At 48.7% G+C, this 19,887-nt stretch overlaps 1 protein-coding gene across 10 annotated transcripts in view; it reads right to left on the bottom strand.

Annotated features, from left to right (window-relative positions):
* Nucleotides 1–19,389, bottom strand: part of sfswap (splicing factor SWAP) — a 130,909-nt gene extending 111,520 nt beyond the window's left edge. For 3 of the 10 annotated variants that reach the window (XM_078227138.1, XM_078227142.1, XM_078227140.1), the window contains exons 1-3: nucleotides 19,100–19,383; nucleotides 12,653–12,819; nucleotides 12,062–12,193 (exon numbers count right to left, since the gene is read on the bottom strand). In XM_078227138.1, coding sequence (XP_078083264.1) covers nucleotides 12,062–12,193; nucleotides 12,653–12,819; nucleotides 19,100–19,299 — 499 coding nt within the window. In that variant the 5' untranslated portion in view covers nucleotides 19,300–19,383. Of the gene's footprint in view, nucleotides 1–12,061; nucleotides 12,194–12,652; nucleotides 12,820–13,262; nucleotides 13,442–18,991; nucleotides 19,028–19,099 lie in introns of those variants that run through there. The other 7 variants (XM_078227141.1, XM_078227139.1, XM_078227147.1 and 4 more) reach the window with 6 other exon arrangements.
* Between the last annotated feature and the right edge of the window lie 498 nt (nucleotides 19,390–19,887).

Genomic DNA, 19,887 nt, shown 5'->3' with positions numbered 1-19,887 from the left:
GGGTACACCATCAATGTGATACAATGTACAACTACAGTGGTGTATTGTTCCAATAAAAAATGCCCCTCACCAAATAATTGAGCTTAATTCAGTTACTCATTTGAAAAAAACTACTTGACTATTTCATCAGAGTACCAAACGTACATTTAATAGACTAGATGTAATCCATAGTCTCAGGCAGTTCATGAAAATGTCCATTTATTCATCTGCAATGATTAAATAGCCTTCAGAGAGGACCTTTTGACTTTTAGATATCACAAGGACATGAAGAGTACCAATATAAATAGAGCTTCCTTCTTTTTCTCATTGGAAGATTGATGAAGGAATCAGAAGTTAAACTTGATACATTAGGTTGGATATATCAATTACAAATTAAGTCCATTGCAACTTGAACCTCTCCTAATAATAAACTGGAAAAATTAGTAATTTTAAAAGCTGTTGTGTTGGTCCATTTACACTAACTACATACCAAGGTTATTATATATATGCTTCATTACATTTACAGAAAATTACATTATGATTTTAAACATTTTTCTAATGAACATAACATCTTAGAACCTTGCAGCATTCAGGGCATCATGCCGGTGCTAGCTCTGAGAATTAACACTTGTGCTTAGTCCCACATCCCCCACCTTTCATCCATAACCTTGTTAACTTTCTCATCCTCTAGTCCCTGTCCAATTCCCTTTGAAAGTTATTGATGGAATCAGTTTGCACCACCTGTACAGGCAGAACATTCCAGATCCCGGCAGCTAGCTCTCAGTGGAAATATTTCCCTTTATTTTCTCTCCAGATCTTTTGCCAGTGGTTTTAAATCCATGACCTCATGTTATCGACCCACTTGCCAGAGAAAATAAACTTTCCCCGCTTAATCTGTCAAAATCTCTCTTTATCTTCAATGCTCCCTTTGGCCATCCCTTCACCATCTCTGTTCCAAGGCAAACAATTCTAACATTCCCAACCTCTTCTCATAACTCAAATCCCTCGTCTCCGGTAACATCCTGGTAAATCTCCTCTGCACCCTTCCTGTGGCCTTTACATCTTTCCTGAAGTGTGGTGCCCAGCATTGTCCAGAATGCCCCAGCTGAGGTCTAACTTGTCATTTTTAAAGGTCTAGGGTGATCGCTTTAATTTTATATTCTGTTCCTCTATTTATTAATCCAGGTAACCCACCCCAACTCACTACGAAGGGACTCATCCTGTATATTTTTTTATAAAATAAAAATAGCTACACCTCATGGCTATTTATAAAATTTTGAAAACTGGACAAAGACCAGTTTAAAATGGCTGAATCGATGTCTGTCTGTGACTTGAACAAAAGAAGCTACGTGTCAGTATCAAAGAAACTTGCACATTGTTATCTCTGAAGAGAATCTAACGACCCTTGCCGTTGGCTGCAAAGTTCTCGACAAAGGCCATCTACATTTCATAACCCAGGTTGGCCAACCGGTGTCTACTTGTTTGCTCAAACAAAGGACCCCGCAATCTTCCTTTCAATTCTTAATGGTTGGGACATCCAGAACTCCGATAAGGGATATACATCCCATGTCAAAGATAATGTGGTGAGGTGGGAGCAATGTGACATGGCTCTCTCGTCTATGAAATCAGTAATAGTGCCCTGCGGAACAGAAAACTCATGCCTGCTGTTTACCATCCTATAAGCAGCTTCACAGAAAAAGGGCTCTGCCCAGGTTTGGACATCAGGCCCTCCATCTACACTACTACTAGTGTAAATTTTGTGCCATTGACTCCAAGACTGATTCATCTCTGAATGCCTATCATGTGAAGTTAACCAGAAAAGTGAATTATACAGTTTTCAGCCATCGACCTCCATGAAGGAATACTTCACTGGAGTTTGATTCTGGACTCTGGGACACATTTGAACTACGGAGGAAAGAAATGAACATCAAGGAGGCAATATTGCGATCCCACCCACCCACAGTTCAGTGTGTGCAAATAAATTAACCCTCTGAGTTAATCCCACCTCAAGTTTGTTCTGGGGTTAAGACCATAATTCATAGGAGCTGAATTAGGCCACTTGGCCCATCGAGTCTGCTCCGCCATTCAATCATGGCTGATATTTTTCTCATCCCCATTCTCCTGTTTTTTCCCCATAATTCCCCTGATCCCCTTATTAATCAATAACCTATCTATCTCTGTCTTAAAGACACACAATGACCTGGCCTCCACAGCCTTCTGCGGCAAAGAGTTCCAGAGATTCACCACTCTCTGCCTGAAGAAATTCCTCCTCATCTCTGTTTTAAAGGATCGTCCCTTTAGCCTGAGGTTATGCCCTCTGCTTCTAGTTTTTCCTACTAGTGGAAACATCCTCTCCACGTCCACTCTATCCCGGCCTCGTAATATCCTGTAAGTTTCAATAAGATCCCCCCTCATCCTTCTAAACTCCAATGAGTACAGACCAGAGTCCTCAACCGTTCCCTATACGACAAGCTCTTCATTCCAGGAATCATTTTTGTGAATCTCCTCTGGACCCTTTCCAAGGTCAGCACATTCCTCCTTAGATACGGGGTGCAAAACTGCTCACAATACTCCAAATGGGGTCTGACCAGAGGCTTGTACAGCCTCAGAAGTGCATCTCTGCTCCTGTATTATATGATGTGGAGATGCCGGCGTTGGACTGGGGTAAACACAGTAAGAAGTTTAACAACACCAGGTTAAAGTCCAACAGGTTTATTTGGTAGCAAAAGCCACACAAGCTTTCGGAGCTCCAAGCCCCTTCTTCAGAATTCCCACTCACCTGAAGAAGGGGCTTGGGGCTCCGAAAGCTTGTGTGGCTTTTGCTACCAAATAAACCTGTTGGACTTTAACCTGGTGTTGTTAAACTTCTTCCTGTATTATAGCCCTCTCGACATGAATGCTAACATTGCATTTGCCTTCCTAACTGCTGACTGAACCTGCACATTAATCTTGAGAATCTTGAACAAGGACTCCCAAGTCCCTTTGCATTTCTGATTTAAGCATTTCCCCATTTAGAAAATAGTCTATGCCTCCGTTCCTCCTTCCAAAGTGCGTAACACACACTTTTCCACATTGTATTCTATCTGCCACTTCTTTGCCCACTCTCCTAACCTGTCCATGTCCTTCTGCAGCTCTCCTGCTTTCTCAATACTACCTGTCCCTCGACGTATTTTTGTATCATCTGCAAACTTAGCAACAGTGCCTTCAGTTCCTTCTTCCAAATCGTTAATGTATATCATAAAACGTTGTGGTCCCAGCACCAACCCCTAAGGCACACACCACTAGTCACCGGCTGTCACCCTGAAAAAGACCCCTTCATCCCCACTCTCTGCCTTCTGCCAGTCAGCCAATTCTCTATCCATGCCAGGATCTTACCCTTAACACCATGGATTCTTAACTTATTTAACAATCTCCTATGCGGCACCTTGTCAAAGGCCTTTTGGAAATCTAAATAAATCACGTCCACTGGTTCTCCTTTATCTAACTTCCTTGTTACCTCCTCAAAGAACTCTAACAGATTTGTCAGACATGACCTCCCCTTGACGAAGCCGTGCTGACTCAGTTCTATTTTACCATGCATTTCCAAGTACTCCGCGATCTCATCTTTAATGATGGACTCTAAAATCTTGTCAATGACCGAAGTCAGGCTAACCGGCCTATAATTTCCCATCTGCTGCCTCCCTCCGTTCTTAAACAGCGGTTCATTACTAGAAATTGGATCACACCAAAGGGATTAGGAAATACACCACTGCTTATAATGGGAGAAGCAAATCAAAACACCTTTCTTTTTACGTCTGGGTGGTGAGAAGAGAAATTAATTCTGTTTTACTTAACTACCGTCCTGCCCATAACATTGCCACCTCCCACCCTTGAGAATTTCTGTGCATGAACATTAAGGTCCTTCTGTTCATCTACCTTTCAAAACCATTCTATTTATAATATATTGCCTATGTAAACCCTCCCAAAGTGTCTCACTTCACACTCCTCCACATTGAACTCCATCTGCTGTGCATCTTCCATTTCACCCTGTTTGTCATCGTGGAACTGATAACCACCCTCATCACTATCTACCACTTTGCCAAGTTTAATTTCATGTGTAAACTTTATATTGCTGATCGCTATATATGAGACTAGGTGAAATTACAAAAAGTATTGCATCCAAAACTGACCCTTGTGGAATATCACAGCAAAGCACCTCGGCCTGAAAAACATCCAACCCACACTCCATTTCCTGTGCTATGCCACCACTTTCTGCTCAATTCAATGTGGCTCCCATCTTCTTAACACTTAGTCGAATGTCTTCTGAATGTCATATACACAATGTTGACTGCATTACCTTGACCAACCTCCTCTGTTTCCTCAAAGAATGAAATCAAGCCAATCAGACAATTTGTTTTTAAACAAATCCATCCTTCCTTGAGTGACACAAGATTTTCTAAATGCAAGTTTATTTTAGAGTCATAGAATCATAGAGATTTACAGCATGGAAACAGGCCCTTTGGCCCAACTTGTCCATGCCGCCCCTTTATTTAACAACTAAGCTAGTCCCAATTGCCCGCGTTTGGCCCATATCCCTCTGTACCCATCTGTCTAAATGCTTTTTAAAAGACAAAATAGTACCTGCCTCTACTACCACCTCTGGCAGCTCGTTCCAGACACTCTCAGCCCTGTGTGTGAAAAAATTGCCCCTCTGGACCCTTTTGCATCTCTCCCCTCTCACCTTAAACCTACGCCCTCGTGTTCTAGACCTCTCTACCTTTAGGAAAAGGCGTTGACTATCTAGCTGATCTATGTCCCTCATTATTTTATAGACCTCTATAAGGTCATCCCCAAGTCTCCTACGCTCCAGTGAAAAAAGTCCCAGTCTATCCAGCCTCTCCTTATAACTCAAACCATTAAGTCCCAGTAGCATCCTAGTAAATCTTTTCTGCACTTAACATACATTTTCTCTTTTTATACACTGACAGATCTATTTATATGCACCTTTGTGGTTAGACTTAAAACTTCCACCTCTTGCATTTTCTTAAAATCTCATTTGTTCCAATAATGGTTTTCTTCCCTCACCAACATTAGACTAACTGACCTGGTTTTCTTGCTTCTCATTTCTTCATCAGTGGTTACACATTAGTAACTCTCCAGTCCTTCACACTATTAAACCCAGGATTGAAAGACCATGACCAATGCCTCTGCTATTTTTGTCTTTGCTTCTTTCAGCAACCTAGAATACATTCTATCTGGACCAAATGACTTCCAGTAATAATCATCTCTTCAGTATGGCTTAGAGTCATAGAAACCCTACGGTGCAGGAGGCCATTCAGCCCATTGAGTCTGCATTGGCAACAATCCTACCTATGCCCTATCCCCGTAACCCCATGCATTTACCACACTAACATCTCTAACCTATGCAACACGGGACACTAAGGGACAATTTAGCACGGGCAATGCACCGAACCCGCACATCTTTGGGCTGTGGGAGGAAACCAGAGCACCCAGAAGAAACCCACACAGACATGGGGAAACGTGCAAACTCCACACAGACAGTGACCCAAGCCAGGAATCGAACCCAGGTCTCTGGAGCTGTGAGGCAGCAGTGCTAACCACTGTGCCACCGTGCCACCTCTATTTACATACCTTCTCCATTTATTATCCTGTCTATGATTCCCTCTCATCTTTTGGAGAAACTTTCACAAAACTCCTTTTTGAAGACAGATATAAAATATGCCAGGGATGGCACAGTAGCACATTGCTTCGCACTGCTGCCTCACAGTACCAAGGGCCCGGGTTCAATTCCAACCTTGGGTGACTTGGCATCACCAGTGGCTGCGTGGATTTCCTCCGGGTGCTCTGGTTTCCTCCCATACTCCAAACATGTGCAGGTTAGGTGGATTGGCCATGGTAAATTGCTCCTTAGTGCCCAAAGATGTGTTGGTTAGGAGATTAGTAGGATAAATGCTATGAGGTTATGGTGATAATGTGGGGGGTGGCCCTGAGTAAGATGCTCTGTCTGAGAGTCGGTATAGAGCCGATGGGCTGAAAGGTCTCCTTCTGCACTGTACGGATTCTATGATACTCATTAATACTTTTGCTATTTTTCCCCGTCTCTAAATGAGCATTTTCCTTTTGTTCTTAAAAAGTCCCAACATTTTACCTAGCTATTTAATAGGTTTATAAAATGTTTTAGGCTTCAATTTACTGATATCTGCCAATCCTTTCTTTCAACCTCTCTTTTTGCCTCCCCCGTTAACTTTTTCAATTCCCTCCTGTACTTTCTATAATCTTACTGGTTATTAACTAGATCTTGCTCCTGACATTTATCGTAAGCCTCTTCTTAATTTTAACTTCTTTTTTCTTTTGTCAAACAGGGTTCATTAGCACTGGGATACTCTACCTTTTCCCTAGTGTGTACCAGAACACACTCTGCCCTGAATGTTTTCCAGTGCTCCCTTATGGCTTTACCCTGTAAACGTCTCCTAATCTATCCAAAAATCGCTGAAATTAGCTCCTCCCAATTAAACATTTTTAATATTCTGGTCTCTAGCAAATAGTTACTTCAGTTGAGGTCATTTCTCCAACTTAACACACTTATCATATCCAAATACGAAAAACTAAATCAAACACTGCTTCCTTCCTTGTTGGAAATATACCAGACCGTTCACGCCAGCAGGATTTTCCAATCCCACTGCAGTGACCAGAGATTTGACTTGGTACCAAATTTGCCGTCTTCGCTGCAGTGGGAGCAGGGCACGAACGGCCGATAAGATCGTGCCCACCGACTGAGAAAGTTTCCTTGTACAGAAATTCTTTTTCTTCTCTATTCTTAGCATTATGTTTATAATCCCAGTCTATATTAACATAAAGTCTTCTAACATTAGTACTCTAATTTTGTTACATGCCTCTGAAACTTGCTGACAAATTGTCTCATCCATTTCCTTCTCACTGTTTGGAGTTATATTGGAAATAAACTCCTAGCAGTTTAGATTCAGTCCTAAAACATCAAGTGTATCCTTTCAATATAGAACTGTCATCCTCAATCAATACTGTCACACAACTTTTTTCTTCTCTCAATACTTTGTAGCTAGAAATCCTAAGAACCCATACCTCGTCTTATTTGAGCCATATCTCTGTTAATGCAACCATGTCATAATCCCATGTGGCACTTCAGGCCTGCAGGTCACTAACTTTAGATACACTGGCTATCAATGTATATATAATTTATTACTTATTTTTGCTATTTTCCCTGATCTAGTCTCCACAATTTTGTTTTTTTTAATTTTACTGTTTCTATTTGCTCCTCTCTACTATTTCAACACCCAAAACTGTTTCCATTATTATGATACCAGTTCAGCAACTAAATTCCTCCATCTTCACGAGTCAAGCTTTAACTCACACTTTCAAAACTAGCTTATCAAAAATGTGAATATACAAATTGTTTTGGTTGGAATGCACAGGAAGCAACCCATTTAGGAAAACTACAAAGCTTCAGTGCAGTATATAAAGAGCCAACATTCAAGACTCAGTTACACTAGTACTTGGGGCTGGCATAGTGGCACAGTGGTTAGCACTGCTGCCTCGCAGCGCCAAGGACGCGGGTTCGATTCCCGGCTTGAGTGACTGCCTGTGTGGAGTCTGCATGTTCTCCCCGTGTCTGCATGGGTTTCCTCTGGGTGCTCCAGTTTCCTCCCACAGTCCAAAAGATGTGCTGGTTAGGTGCATTGGTCATGCTAAATTCTCCCTCAGTGTACCCGAACAGGCGCTGGAGTGTGGTGACTAGGGGATTTTCACAGTAACTTCATTGCAGTGTTAATGTAAGCCTACTTGTGACATTAATAAATAAACTTTAAAACTTTAAAAAATTGCAGCAATTGATAAACCTTTGTGAATATGTCAGTTTATCAAGCTTACTGTAAATTTTATATTTTTTATTATTCATTTGTGGGACATGGCATCATTGGCTGGCCAGTATTTATTGCCCATCCCTAGTTGCCAGAGGGCAGTTGAGTGTCAACCACATTGCTGTGGCTCTGGAGTCACATGAAGGCCAGACCAAGCAAGGACAGCACATTTTTTCCCTTAAGGGTATTAGTGAACCAGATGGGTTTTTCCAACAATCGACAATGGTTTTATGGTCATCAGTGGATTCTTAATTCCAGATTTTTTTATTAATTCAGCGAGAATTGGAGGAGCAAATCAGCAGAGAGATAGCTGACAACTGCAAGAAACACAAAGTTGTGATAGTAGGGGATTTTAATTTTCCACATATAGATTGGGACTCGCATACTGTTAAAGGTTTAGACGGGGTAGAGTTTGTAAAATATGTTCAGGAGAATTTTCTACATCAGTACATAGAGGTGCCAACTCGAGAGGATGCGATATTGGATCTCCTATTGGGAAATGAGTTAGGGCAGGTGATGGGTGTGAGTGTGAGGGAACACTTTGGATCCAGTGATCATAATGCCATTAGTTTCAACCTGATCATGGATAAGGATAGATCTGGTCCTTGAGTTGAAGTTCTGAACTGGAAAAAGGCCAAATTTGATGAAATGAGAAGGGATCTGGGAAGTGTGGATTGGCACAGGCTGTTCTCTGGTAAGGATGTAAATGGAAAGTGGGAGGCCTGCAAAGGAGAAATTTTGAGAGTGCAGAGTTTATATGTTCCTGTCAGGATTAAAGACAAAGTAAATAGGAATAAGGAACCTTGGTTCTCGAGGGAGATTGTAACACTGATTAAGAGGAAGAGAGAGTTGTATGAAATGTACAGGCAGCAAGGAGCAGATCAGATGCTCGAGGAGTATAAAAAGTGCAAGAAGCTACTCAAGAGGGAAATCAGGAGGGCTAAAAGAAGACATGAGGTTGCTTTGGCAGACAGAGTGAAGGAAAATCCAAAGAGCTTCTATAGGTATGTTAGGAGCAAAAGGATAGTGAGGGATAAAATTAGTCCTCTTGAAGACCAGAGTGGTAGACTGTGCATGGAACCAAAAGAGATGGGGGAGATACCAAATGGTTTTTTTGCATCCGTATTTACTGAGGAAACGGGCATGGAGTCTACGGAAATAGGGCAAACAGGTAGGGAGGTCATGGAACCTTTACAGATTAGAGGGGAGGAGGTACTCGCTGTCTTGAGGCAAATCAGAGTGGGTAAATCCCCAGGACCGGACAGGGTATTCCCACGGACCTTGAGGGAAGCTAGTGTTGAACTTGCAGGGGCCCTGGCAGACATATTTAAAATGTCAGTATTCACGGGGGAGGTGCCGGATGATTGGAGGGTGGCTCATGTTGTTCTGTTGTTTAAAAAAGGTTCCAAAAGAAATCCGGGAAATTATAGGCCAGTAAGTTTGACGTCGGTGGTGGGCAAGTTATTGGAAGGTGTGATAAGGGATAGGATCTACAAATATTTGGATAGACAGGGACTTATTAGGGAGAATCAACATGGCTTTGTGCGTGGTAGGTCATGTTTGACCAATCTATTAGAGTTTTTCGAGGAGGTTACCAGGAAAGTGGATGAAGGGAAGGCGGTGGATGTTGTCTCCCTGGATTTCAACAAGGCCTTTGATAAGGTCCCTCATGGGAGGTTAGTTAGGAAGGTTCAGTCGCTAGGTATACATGGGGAGGTAGTAAATTGGATTGGACACTGGCTCAATGGAAGAAGCCAGAGAGTGGTTGTGGAGGATTGCTTCTCTGAGTGGAGGCCTGTGACTAGTGGTGTGCCGCAGGGATCGGTGTTGGGTCCATTGTTGTTTGTCATCTATATCAATGATCTGGATGATAATGTGGTAAATTGGATCAGCAAATTTGCTGATGATACAAAGACTGGAGGTGTAGTGGATAGTGAGGAAGGTTTTCAAAGCTTGCAGAGGGATTTGGACCAGCTAGAAAAATGGGCTGAAAAATGGTAAATGGAATTTAACGCAGGCAAGTGTGAGATATTGCACTTTGGAAGGACAAACCAAAGAAGAATGTACAGGGTAAATGGTAGGACTCTGAAGAGTGCAGTTGAACAGAGGGATCTGGGAATACAGGTACAGAATTCCCTAAAAGTGACGTCACAGGTGGATAGGGTTGTAAAGAGTGCTTTTGGTACATTGGCCTTTATAAATCGGAGTATCGAGTATAAAAGTTGGAGTGTTATGGTACGGTTATATAAAGCATTGGTGATGCCGAATTTAGAGTATTGTGTACAGTTTTGGTCACCTAGTTACAGGAAGGATGTAAATAAGGTTGAAAGAGTGCAGAGAAGGTTCACAAGGACGTTGCCGGGACTTGAGATGATGAGTCACAGAGAGAGATTGAATAGGTTGGGACTTTATTCCCTGGAGCTTAGAAGAATGAGGGGAGATTTGATAGAGGTGTACAAGATTTTGATGGGTATAGATAGAGGAGTGAATGCAAGCAGGCATTTTCCACTGAGGCTAGGGGAGAAAACAACCAGAGGGCATGGGTTAAGGGTGAAAGAAGAAAAGTTTAAGGGGAATATTAGGGGGGGCTTCTTCACGGAGAGAGTGGTGGGAGTGCGGAATGAGCTACCGGATAAAGTGGTAAATGCTGATGATACAAAGATTGAAGGTGTAGTGGACAGTGAGGAAGGTTTTCAAAGCTTGCAGAGGGATTTGGACCAGCTAGAAAAATCACTTTTAACATTTAAGAAAAACTTGCAGGGTCACTTTTAACATTTAAGAAAAACTTGGACGGGTTCATGGATGAGAGGGGTGTGGAGGGATATGGTCCAAGTGCAGGTCAGTGGGACTAGGCAAAAGATGGTTCGGCACAGACAAGAAGGGCCAAAAGGCCCGTTTCTGAGCTGTAATTTTCTATGGTTCTAATTCAAATTCCACCATCTGCCATGGCGGGATTCGAACCCAGGTCCCCAGAACATTAGCTGAGTTCTGGATTAATAGTCCAGCGATAATACCACTGGGTCATTCATTACCTCGCCTTTTTATAAGTGCTAAAGGTTAAACTTCAGATCTATATTTATATTTGAAATTAAGAGCGAAAAGCTTTTCAAAACCAATTGGCGAATAGAAATGTTTTAGGGCCAATGGTTATATGGTGTCTAGAAAAGATTTATTATCCTGGCAAAACTAACCCACAGACCGCAATCGGTAAGGATTGGCAACAACATCTCCTCCACGAACATCCTCAACACCGGTGTCCCACAAAGTTGTGTCTTCAGCCCCCTACTATACTCCTTATATACCAATGACTATGTGGTCAAATTCTCCTCCAATTCAATTTTCAAGTTTGCTGACGACACCACCATACTGGGTCGGATCTCAAACAATGACGAGACGGAGAACAGGAAAGAGACAGAGAATCTGGTGAACTGTGCGACAATAATCTCTCCCTCAACATCAACAAAACAAAGTAGATTGTCAGTGACTTCAGGAAGCGTAGTGGAGAACATGCCCCTGTCTACATCAATGGGGACGAAATAGAAATGGTGGACAGCTTCAGGTTTTTAGGTGGCCAGATCACCAACAACCTGTTCTGGTCCCCCCATGCCAACATTATAGTTAAGAAAGCCTACTAATGCCTCTCAGAAGACTAAGGAAATTTGGCATGTCAGCTATGACTCTCACCAACTTTTACAGATGCACCATAGAAAGCATTCTTTCTGGTTGTTATGGCTCCGGCTCTGCCCAAGACCACAAGAAATTACAAAGGGTCGTTAATAAAGCCCAGTCCATCACGCAAACCAGCCTCCCATCCATTGACAGTCTACACTTCCCGCTGCCTCGGCAAAGCAGCCAGCATAACCAAGGACCCCATGCACCCCAGACATACACTCTTCCACCTTCTCCCGTCGGGAAAAAAGGTACAAAAGTCTGAGGACACGTACCAACCGACTCAAGAACAGCTTTTTCCCTGCTGCCGTCAGACTTCTGAATGGACCTACCTCGCATGTTTTGACCTTTCTCTGCATCCTAGCTATGACTGTAACGCTACATTCTGCACCCTCTCCTTTCTTTCTCTATGAACGGTATGCTTTGCTGTATAGCGCGCAAGAAACAATACTTTTCACTGTATACTAATACATGTGACAATAATAAATCAAATCAAAAACAAACAAAAATTCCATATTTACCATCCGTTTTGGCGAGTTCTTCCTCTTCTGTTGGTTGTGATGGATCATAATAATCACTATTATAAGCAAATCCAACTGCATTATAGATGCCATCCTCTGCTAAAGCCTCATTCAGACGTCTATATTCTTCCTCTTAAGGAGCAGAGGTTTACAGAGGAAAAAATGCATTAGTGTAAGGAAGCAAATTACTTTAAAATCCAACATGTAAAGCTAAAAAGAGTTAAAGTCTAACATTTAATAGCAAGAGTAAATCATTGCTAAGATTTAAAATATAATTTTAATGAGAACTATGAAAAAGCCTCATAACATATAATCAGCAAAGAAATCAGCTTTCCCATTGAAGAGAAAGACAAAACAGAACTCTTAGTTTCCATTCTGCCCTAAGTTGCGAACAATTCTCTTTTGCAGGCTAATTTAACTACTCCTGAGATCCTTTTTGACAAGGAAGGATTCCTTTTCCAATCCCCAGGATACTGTCAAATAAGGAATATCAAAAAAAATGAGTGCATGGTCAAATGACAGGAGGTTGTAAATAATTGCAGAAATTCACATGAATTTGGTTGAAAGTTAAAGTTCTTTTGCAAAAAGTACCTTGCCTTGCCTCCTCCTCAAGCAAGTCCGTATGCAAGGCTAAATACCTCTCTTCATCGCAAAGAGCATCAATCCTCGCCTCTTCTTCTGATAATTGGTAATCTCTGTTCCATGTGTACTCAGCGTCACATTCTGAGAGGTCATGCAAGTGACCCCGACAATCATACCTGCAAGGTGAAGACATTGGTCAATACAATTAAACAAAACACACAACTGAACAGATCACATACTTACCACTTTAGGTAACCTGAAAGTGATAGTTAAAGAAACAAGCGACATTAACATTACAAATGATATAAAAATATGAAAATGAAAATAGCTTAATATATATATTGTATGTTTAAATTTAAACATTTAACTGTCTCTACAAGATGGCAAAAAGTACACGGAGAAAAGTTAACCCTGTTCCTCACCACAATATTGAACAGTTAACAAAACGGAAAACAAACACCCGGTTTGCCAAGTACTGACACTTTTAAAAAAGAATCTTACCGTGCATGTTTCAGTCAATCACTCGCACTGCTATCTGTCAAAGATACTCCTGCTTGACAACATTTCATCTGCAAAAAGCAGTTTTAAACAGGCGCACAAACCCCGTGGACATAAATACCTATCAGCAAGAACCAAAAGGGCCGTAAATGTCCTCGCTTCACCATGCTCTGCGTTTTCCTGGAGGAGGAGGTGGAGGAGAGTGAGAGCTCTTCTTCAACTGGAGGCCTGTCGCTTGGAGGCAAAATCAAAAGACCAGGACAGATTTTTTCCTAGTCATTTTACTACCTGGCAAATTCACTGGGGAGAGAAGTTCTGGATTACGTGATAGAGAGAGACATTTATATATGTATATATGTAAATATAAAATTATACAAACATACATAGTGATTTCACAGGATATACAGCACAGAAACCAGCTACTCAGCCCAACTAGTCCATTCATATAAATAAATGCACATATAAAGAGAGCAGGGAAAGGTTAGGGAGAATAAATAAGAGGCGGCATGCAACTTACATTTTAACAGATCCTCCAAATGCCAGCGATTTTATATATTTTGAAAGGTAAAGACTTGCATGTCTATATCTGGCACCTTTCACTAATAAAGGACATCCTAAAGCACTCTATGCCCAATGAAGCACTTTAAAGTGGAATCACTGTTGTAATTTAGGAAATGCAGCAGCCAATTTGCACACAGCAAGTTTCCACAAACGTGACAGCAACCACATAACCTGCTTTTTAGTGGCGATCGTTGAGGGATAAATTTGGCCAGGACATCTGGCAGAAACATCCTTCGAAATCATAGCCATGGGATCCTTAACATCCACGCGGCAGTGGAGGTAACAGGGCCTCGTCTTACACCTCAACCAAAAGGTGGCATCTCGGATAGTGCACAACACATACTGGGTACGAAAGAACCCCCCACGACCTACCATGGGAATCCCAGGCATCCCCCCCGCCCCCCTTCCCTACCAATGGGAATCCCTCCCCACTTCCTTAACCATGGGAACCCCTACCTGCCCCTCCCTCCCCGACCATGGAAATCCCTCCCCCCCCCCACCACAGGAATCCCTCCCTCCCCCCCCCGCCCCGCCCCCACAGGAATCCCTCCCTTCTCCCACCTCCCCCCCGTCAGGGGAATCCCTCCCTCCCCTCCATTGGAATCCCTACCTCCCACCATGGGAATCCGTCTGCTCCCCTCCCCCCATGGGAATCCTCCTGCCCCCTTCCCACCATGGGAATCCCTCCCTTCGCCCCCCCCATGGGAATCCCTCCCTTCCCCCCCATGGGAATCCCCCTGCCCCCCCTCCCACCATGGGAATCCCTCCCTCCACCCCCCCCCTCCAACGATGGGAATCCAGCCCTTCCCCCCCACCATGAGAAACCCCTCCCAAAACTATGGGAATTCCTCCCGTCTCCACCCCCCAACCATGGGAATCCCTTCCCTATCCTCCCCCCAACCATGGGAATCCCAGATTGCCCCCCCGCCCCCCCGTGGAAATCCCTCCCTTCCCCCCACCACAATCACGGGGAATATCTCCCCCCCCAACCATGAGAATCCCTCCCCTATCCTCCCCCCACCCATGTGAATCCCAGATCCCCTCCTCCCATCCATGGGAATCCCAGACTCCCCTCCCCCCCCATGGGAATCCCAGACCCGCCCTCCCTTGGGAATCCAAGTCCCCCCCCGCCCCCCATGGGAATGCCAGACCCACCCTTCCCCCCAATGGGAATGCCAGACCCCCCCTCCCCCCATGGGAATCCCAGACCCCCCCTCCCCCCCATGGGAGTCCCAGACTCCCCCCCCCCACCCCAATGGGAATCCCAGAACCCCCTCCCCCCCCAATGGGAATCCCAGACCCCCCCTCCGCCCCCCCCCCATGGGAATCCCATGCCCCCCCCTTTCCCCCCGCATGGGAATCCCAGACCTCCCCCCCTCCCCATGGGAATCCCAGACCCCATCCCCCAATGGGAATCCCAGACCCCCCTCCCCCCCCCATGGGAATCCCAGACCCCCCCCTTCCCCCCCCCATGGGAATTCCAGACCTCCCCCCCTCCCCATGGGAATCCCAGACCCCCGTACCTCCACCCCATGGGAATCCCAGACCCCACCCCCCCAATGGGAATCCCAGACCCCCCTCTCCCCCCCCTCAATGGGAATCCCAGACCCCCCCCCCTCAATGGGAATCCCAGACCCCCCTCCCCCCCCTCAATGGGAATCCCAGACCCCCCCTCCCATGGGAATCCCAGACCCCCCCTCCCCCCCCCTCAATGGGAATCCCAGACCCCCCCCTCTCCCCCCCCCTCAATGGGAATCACAGAACCCACTCCCCCCCCATGGGAATCCCAGACCCCCCCTCCCAATGGGAATCCCAGAACCCCCCCCCTCCCCATGGGAATCCCAGACCCCCCCTCCCCCCCCCAATCGGAATACCAGACCCCCCCCTCCACCCGCCCCCGTGGGAATCCCAGACCTCCCCCCTCCCCATGGGAATCCCAGACCCCACCCCCCCCATGGGAATGCCAGACCCCCCCTTCCCCCCATGGGAATCCCAGACCCCCCTTCCCCCCATGGGAATCCCAGACCCCCCCCCTCTCCCCCCCCATGGGAATCCCAGACCCCCCCCTCCCCCCCCCCATGGGAATCCCAGACCCCCCCTCCCCCTCATGGGAATCCCAGACCCCCCCTCCCCCCCATGGGAATCCCAGACCCCCACCCCCCCCGATGGGAATCCCAGACCCCCCTCCCCTCCCCATGGGAATCCCAGACCCCCCCCTCCCCCCCCATGGGAATCCCAGACCCCCCTCCCCCCCCATGGGAATCCCAGACCCCCCTCCCCCCCCCCCCATGGGAATCCCAGACCCCCCTATCCCCTCCCCATGGGAATCCCAGACCCCCCTATCCCCTCCCCATGGGATTCCCAGACCCCACCCCCCCAATGGTAATCCCAGACCCCCCTCTCCCCCCCCTCAATGGGAATCTCAGATCTCCCCCCCCCCCCAATGAGAATCCCAGATTACCCCCCACCCCCCTCAATGGGAATCCCAGACCCCCCTCCCCCCCTCAATGGGAATCCCAGACCCCCCTCCACCCCCTCAATGGGAATCCCAGACCCCCCTCCCCCCCTCAATGGGAATCGCAGACCCCCCTCAATGGGAATCGCAGACCCCCCTCAATGGGAATCCCAGACCCCCCTCAATGGGAATCCCAGACCCCCCTCCCCCCCCTCAATGGGAATTCCAGACCCACCTCCCCCCCTCAATGCGAATCCCAGACCCCCCTCCCCCCCCTCAATGGGAACCCAGACCCCCCTCCCCCCCCTCAATGGGAAACCCAGACCCCCCTCCCCCGCCTCAATGGGAATCCCAGACCCCCCTCAATGGGAAACCCAGACCCCCCTCCCCCCCCTCAATGGGAAACCCAGACCCCCCCCCCCCCCCTCAATGGGAATCCCAGACCCCCCTCCACCCCCCAATGCGAATCCCAGACCCCCCTCCCCCCCTTCAATGGGAATCCCAGACCCCCCTCCCCCCCTTCAATGGGAATCCCAGACCCCCCTCCCCCCCCTCAATGGGAATCCCAGACCCCCCTCCCCCCCCTCAATGGGAATCCCAGACCCCCCTCCCCCCCCCCCTCAATGGGAATCCCAGACCCCCCTCAATGGGAATCCCAGACCCCCCTCAATGGGAATCCCAGACCCCCCTCCCCCCCCTCAATGGGAATCCCAGACCCACCTCCCCCCCTCAATGGGAATCCCAGACCCCCCTCCCCCCCCTCAATGGGAACCCAGACCCCCCTCCCCCCCCTCAATGGGAAACCCAGACCCCCCTCTCCCCCCCCCAATGGGAAACCCAGACCCCCCCTCCCCCCCTCAATGGGAAACCCAGACCCCCCCTCCCCCCCCTCAATGGGAATCCCAGACCCCCCTCCCACCCCCTCAATGGGAATCCCAGACCCCCCTCCACCCCCCAATGCGAATCCCAGACCCCCCTCCCCCCCTTCAATGGGAATCCCAGACCCCCCTCCCCCCCCCTCAATGGGAATCCCAGACCCCCCCTCCCCCCCCCTCAATGGGAATCCCAGACCCCCCTCCCCTCCCTCAATGGGAATCCCAGACCCCCCTCAATGGGAATCCCAGACCCCCCTCAATGGGAATCCCAGACCCCCCTCCCCCCCCTCAATGGGAATTCCAGACCCACCTCCCCCCCTCAATGGGAATCCCAGACCCCCCTCCCCCCCTCAATGGGAACCCAGACCCCCCTCCCCCCCCTCAATGGGAAACCCAGACCCCCCTCCCCCGCATCAATGGGAATCCCAGACCCCCCTCAATGGGAAACCCAGACCCCCCTCCCCCCCCTCAATGGGAAACCCAGACCCCCATCCCCCCCCCTCAATGGGAATCCCAGACCCCCCTCCACCCCCCAATGCGAATCCCAGACCCCCCTCCCCCCCTTCAATGGGAATCCCAGACCCCCCTTCCCCCTTCAATGGGAATCCCAGACCCCCCTCCCCCCCCTCAATGGGAATCCCAGACCCCCCTCCCACCCCCTCAATGGGAATCCCAGACCCCCCTCCACCCCCCAATGCGAATCCCAGACCCCCCTCCCCCCCTTCAATGGGAATCCCAGACCCCCCTCCCCCCCCCTCAATGGGAATCCCAGACCCCCCTCCCCCCCCTCAATGGGAATCCCAGACCCCCCTCCCCTCCCTCAATGGCAATACCAGACCCCCCTCAATGGGAATCCCAGACCCCCCTCAATGGGAATCCCAGACCCCCCTCAATGGGAATCCCAGACCCCCCTCAATGGGAATCCCAGACCCCCCTCAATGGGAATCCCAGACCCCCCTCAATGGGAATCCCAGACCCCCCTCAATGGGAATCCCAGACCCCCCTCAATGGGAATCCCAGACCCCCCTCAATGGGAATCCCAGACCCCCCTCCCCCCCCTCAATGGTAATCCCAGACCCCCCTCCCCCCCTTCAATGGGAATCCCAGACCCCCCTCCCCCCCCTCAATGGGAATCCCAGACCCCCCTCCCCCCCTCAATGGGAATCCCTGACCCCCCTCAATGGGAATCTCAGACCCCCCCTCAATGGGAATCCCAGACCCCCCTCCCCCCCTCAATGGGAATCCCAGACCCCCCTCCCCCCCCTCAATGGGAATCCCAGACCCCCCTCCCCCCCATCAATGGGAATCCCAGACCCCCCTCCCCCCCTCAATGGGAATCCCAGACCCCCCTCCCCCCCTCAATGGGAATCCCAGACCCCCCTCCCCCCCCTCAATGGGAATCCCAGACCCCCCTCCCCCCCCCTCAATGGGAATCCCAGACCCCTCTCCCCCCCTCAATGGGAATCCCAGACCCCCCTCCCCCCCCTCAATGGGAATCCCAGACCCCCCTCCCCCCCCTCAATGGGAATCCCAGACCCCCCTCCCCCCCCTCAATGGCAATCCCAGACCCCCCTCCCCCCCCTCAATGGCAATCCCAGACCCCCCTCCCCCACCTCAATGGCAATCCCAGACCCCCCTCCATGGCAATCCCAGACCCCCCTCTCCCCCAATGGCAATCCCAGACCCCCCTCTCCCCCAATGGCAATCCCAGACCCCCCTCCCCCACCTCAATGGCAATCCCAGACCCCCCTCCATGGCAATCCCAGACCCCCCCCCTCCCCCAATGGCAATCCCAGACCCCCCCCCTCCCCCAATGGCAATCCCAGACCCCCCCCTCCCCCCCCTCAATGGGAATCCCAGACCCCCCTCTCCCCCCCCCCCTCAATGGGAATCCCAGACCCCCCTCAATGGGAATCCCAGTCCCCACCCCCTATTATTGAAAGCTGCTGTTTTGCTCACATTGACATTGCCTTCCATGGTTTTCAGGCTGAGAGGCTGTGGAGGAAGAGAAGCAGAGTGATTGATGTTGGGGGGGGATAGAGAGGGTGTGTGAGTGAGTAAACCGACCTATCGATGAGGAGGGCCGGGTCTCCCATCCAGGGGATGAGGTGCTTGCCTTGCTCGTGGAACTGGGCCTTATCGTCCTCGCGGAACAGCTTGCAGGCATAGCCGAACACCAGCAGCTCCACCGCCTTCTTCTTATCGTCCTGTTGCTGCTGCTTCTTCTTGCGGTGGTTGGGGAAGGTGTAGGCCCGGGCCTGGGCCATGGTTTCGGGCTCTGTGTGTGTCAGGCGCCCCGCTCTGCCGCCGGAGCCGCTTCTCCTCCCGCCGCCTCCCGCACAAAATGGCGGCCGCCCGACCTAGCTCTCTGCCCCGCGCCGCACATTCACCTCAGCCGGCCCCACTCTCACCGGCAGGGAGACACAACCCCAAACCCAGCTAACCCACTCAGAAAAATCCCCTCTCTTTAATGCCCGCCGCGGTTTTTACCGTCTCCCCGGACGCCGTGGTGAATCTGCGGGTACCATCCCATCCTGCAGCTGCTGCCACGCTGCAATAAAATCAGGGCATGTTGCAAAACTCTCTTAACAGCAGTTCCACAAACCCAGAACAATGCTCTGTTTGAAGTTTATTTATTTGTGTTTAAAACTTATTTATTAGTGTTTATTAGTCACAAGTAGGGTTACATTGACACTGCAATGAAGTTACTGTGAGAATCCCCTAGTCGCCACACTCCGGTGCCTGTTTGGGTACACGGAGGGAGAATTTAGCATGGCCAATGCACCTAACCATGACGTCTTTCGGACTGTGGGAGGAAACCGAAGGAAACCCACGCAGACACGGGGAGAACGTGC

This window comes from Mustelus asterias, chromosome 13, assembly GCF_964213995.1.
Source record: "Mustelus asterias chromosome 13, sMusAst1.hap1.1, whole genome shotgun sequence".
Lineage (NCBI taxonomy): Eukaryota > Metazoa > Chordata > Chondrichthyes > Carcharhiniformes > Triakidae > Mustelus > Mustelus asterias.
The sequence above is the reverse complement of the archived record's forward strand: the minus strand, read 5'-3'. Positions and strand labels throughout refer to the sequence as shown.